Genomic DNA, 1717 nt, shown 5'->3' on the forward strand with positions numbered 1-1717 from the left:
CTCACATTTCCCTTCATTTTCCCCTCACATTTCCCTCTATTTTCCCCTCACATTTCCTGCCCCTTCCCCCTCAAATTTCCCTCCCTTTTCCCCTCATATTTCCCCTCACATTTCCCTCTATTTCCCCTCACAGACACACAACTGCTCATTAAGAAGCAGAAACATATTTTTAATGACAGCACAACCCCCCACTCCAAATTAAGGCCTCCGTGGTTCCCCCTCCCCAGGACCCCCCTCAGCATCCCAATATTCCCCTGGGGAGATCCAGGGTCCCCTCAGGCACCTGATCCCACCCCAGGGGTGACCCCAGACCCTTCTTAGGGTCCCAATCCCTCCCGGGAGGGGACCCAGACCCCAAGAAGGGTCCCAATCCTTCCCAGGAGGTGACTCCAGACCCCAAGAAGGGTCCCAATCCTGCCCCACAGAGGATCCAGGACCCCTTTAGGAGCCTGATCCCACCCCGGGGGTGACCCCAGACCCCTCTTAGGGTCCCAATCCCTCCCAGGAGGGGACCCCAGACCCCAAGAAGGGTCCCAATCCTGCCCCATGGAGGATCCAGGACCCCTTTAGGAGCCCGATCCCACCCCAGGGGTGACCCCAGACCCCAAGAAGGGTCCCAATCCCTCCCAGGAGGGGACCAGACCCCAAGAAGGGTCCCAATCCTGCCCCATGGAAGATCCAGGACCTCTTTAGGAGCCCGGTCCCACCCCGGGGGTGACCCTAGACCCCAAGAAGGGTCCCAATCCCTCCCAGGAGGTGACCCCAGACCCTTCTTAGGGTCCCAATCCCTCCCAAGAGGGGACCCAGACCCCAAGAAGGGTCCCAATCCTGCCTCATGGAGGATCCAGGACCCCTTTAGGAGCCTGATCCCACCCCGGGGGTGACCCCAGACCCCAAGAAGGGTCCCGATCCTGCCCCGTGGGCAACCCCAGACCCCCCTTTAGTGCCCCCCTCACGCCCTCAGCAGCACCAGCCTGCCCGTCTGGCCCAGGTCGACGCCGAAGGCCACCAGGTTGATGCCGCTGATCACGGCCACCAGCACCGTCCTGTCCCAGGGGCAGCTCGGGGAGCAGCCGTAGGGCCGCCGCGCCCGGCCCCCCAAATCCTCGGAGAAGCCGTAGAGCGCCCAGAGCACCGTGGCCGCCCCGTAGGCCACCACCCCTAACCCCGCGTAGACCCCCAGCCCCCAGCGCAGCCCCTCGGGGTCCCGCATCCAGCCGCACCACCCCCAGCCCAGCAGGCACCCCCCGACCAGCAGCGCGCCCAGCACGAAGGACACGCAGAAGATGCCCAGGCACCAGCGCCAGGCCGTGGGGCCCGAGGCCGCGCCCAGCTCGGCCGCCAGCCCCAGCAGCAGCAGGGCCAGGAAGGCCTCGGCCACCTTGAGCAGGCCCGAGGGGGTGGCCAGGTACGGGGCGGCCTCGCCGGGCCGCGCGCGGTCGCGGGTCACCTCGGCGGCGTAGGCCAAGGTGGCCGCGGCAGAGAAGGCGGCGGCGGCGGCGCGGAGGGCGCGGGGCCGGCCCTCGCGGCTGCCATCTTGTCCCCCCCTCAGGTGGCCCAGCGGCCAGAGCACGGTGGCGGCGGCGCAGGCCAGGCCGGCGGCGCAGGCCAGGGCCAGCGGGACGTCGCGGCGGGGCGGCGGCCGGCGGAAGGCGTCGTTGGCCAGCAGCAGGAGGGTGAGGGCGAAGGACAGGGCCCAGGCCGACAGGCAGCCGTC

General features: G+C 68.1%; 1 protein-coding gene across 1 annotated transcript; it reads right to left on the reverse strand.

Moving 5' to 3' along the window:
* Positions 1-939: 939 nt before the first annotated feature.
* On the reverse strand, positions 940-1711 carry LOC113979646 (myeloid-associated differentiation marker homolog; the record flags this gene model as incomplete). Its single annotated transcript, XM_027706972.1, has 1 exon — positions 940-1711. A coding segment is annotated over one exon (759 nt), but the record flags the coding sequence as incomplete, so codon positions are not given.
* Between the last annotated feature and the right edge of the window lie 6 nt (positions 1712-1717).

The sequence above is a fragment of the Neopelma chrysocephalum genome, unplaced genomic scaffold (genome assembly GCF_003984885.1).
Source record: "Neopelma chrysocephalum unplaced genomic scaffold, ASM398488v2 Primary Assembly neopelma1_86533, whole genome shotgun sequence".
Taxonomy (NCBI): domain Eukaryota; kingdom Metazoa; phylum Chordata; class Aves; order Passeriformes; family Pipridae; genus Neopelma; species Neopelma chrysocephalum.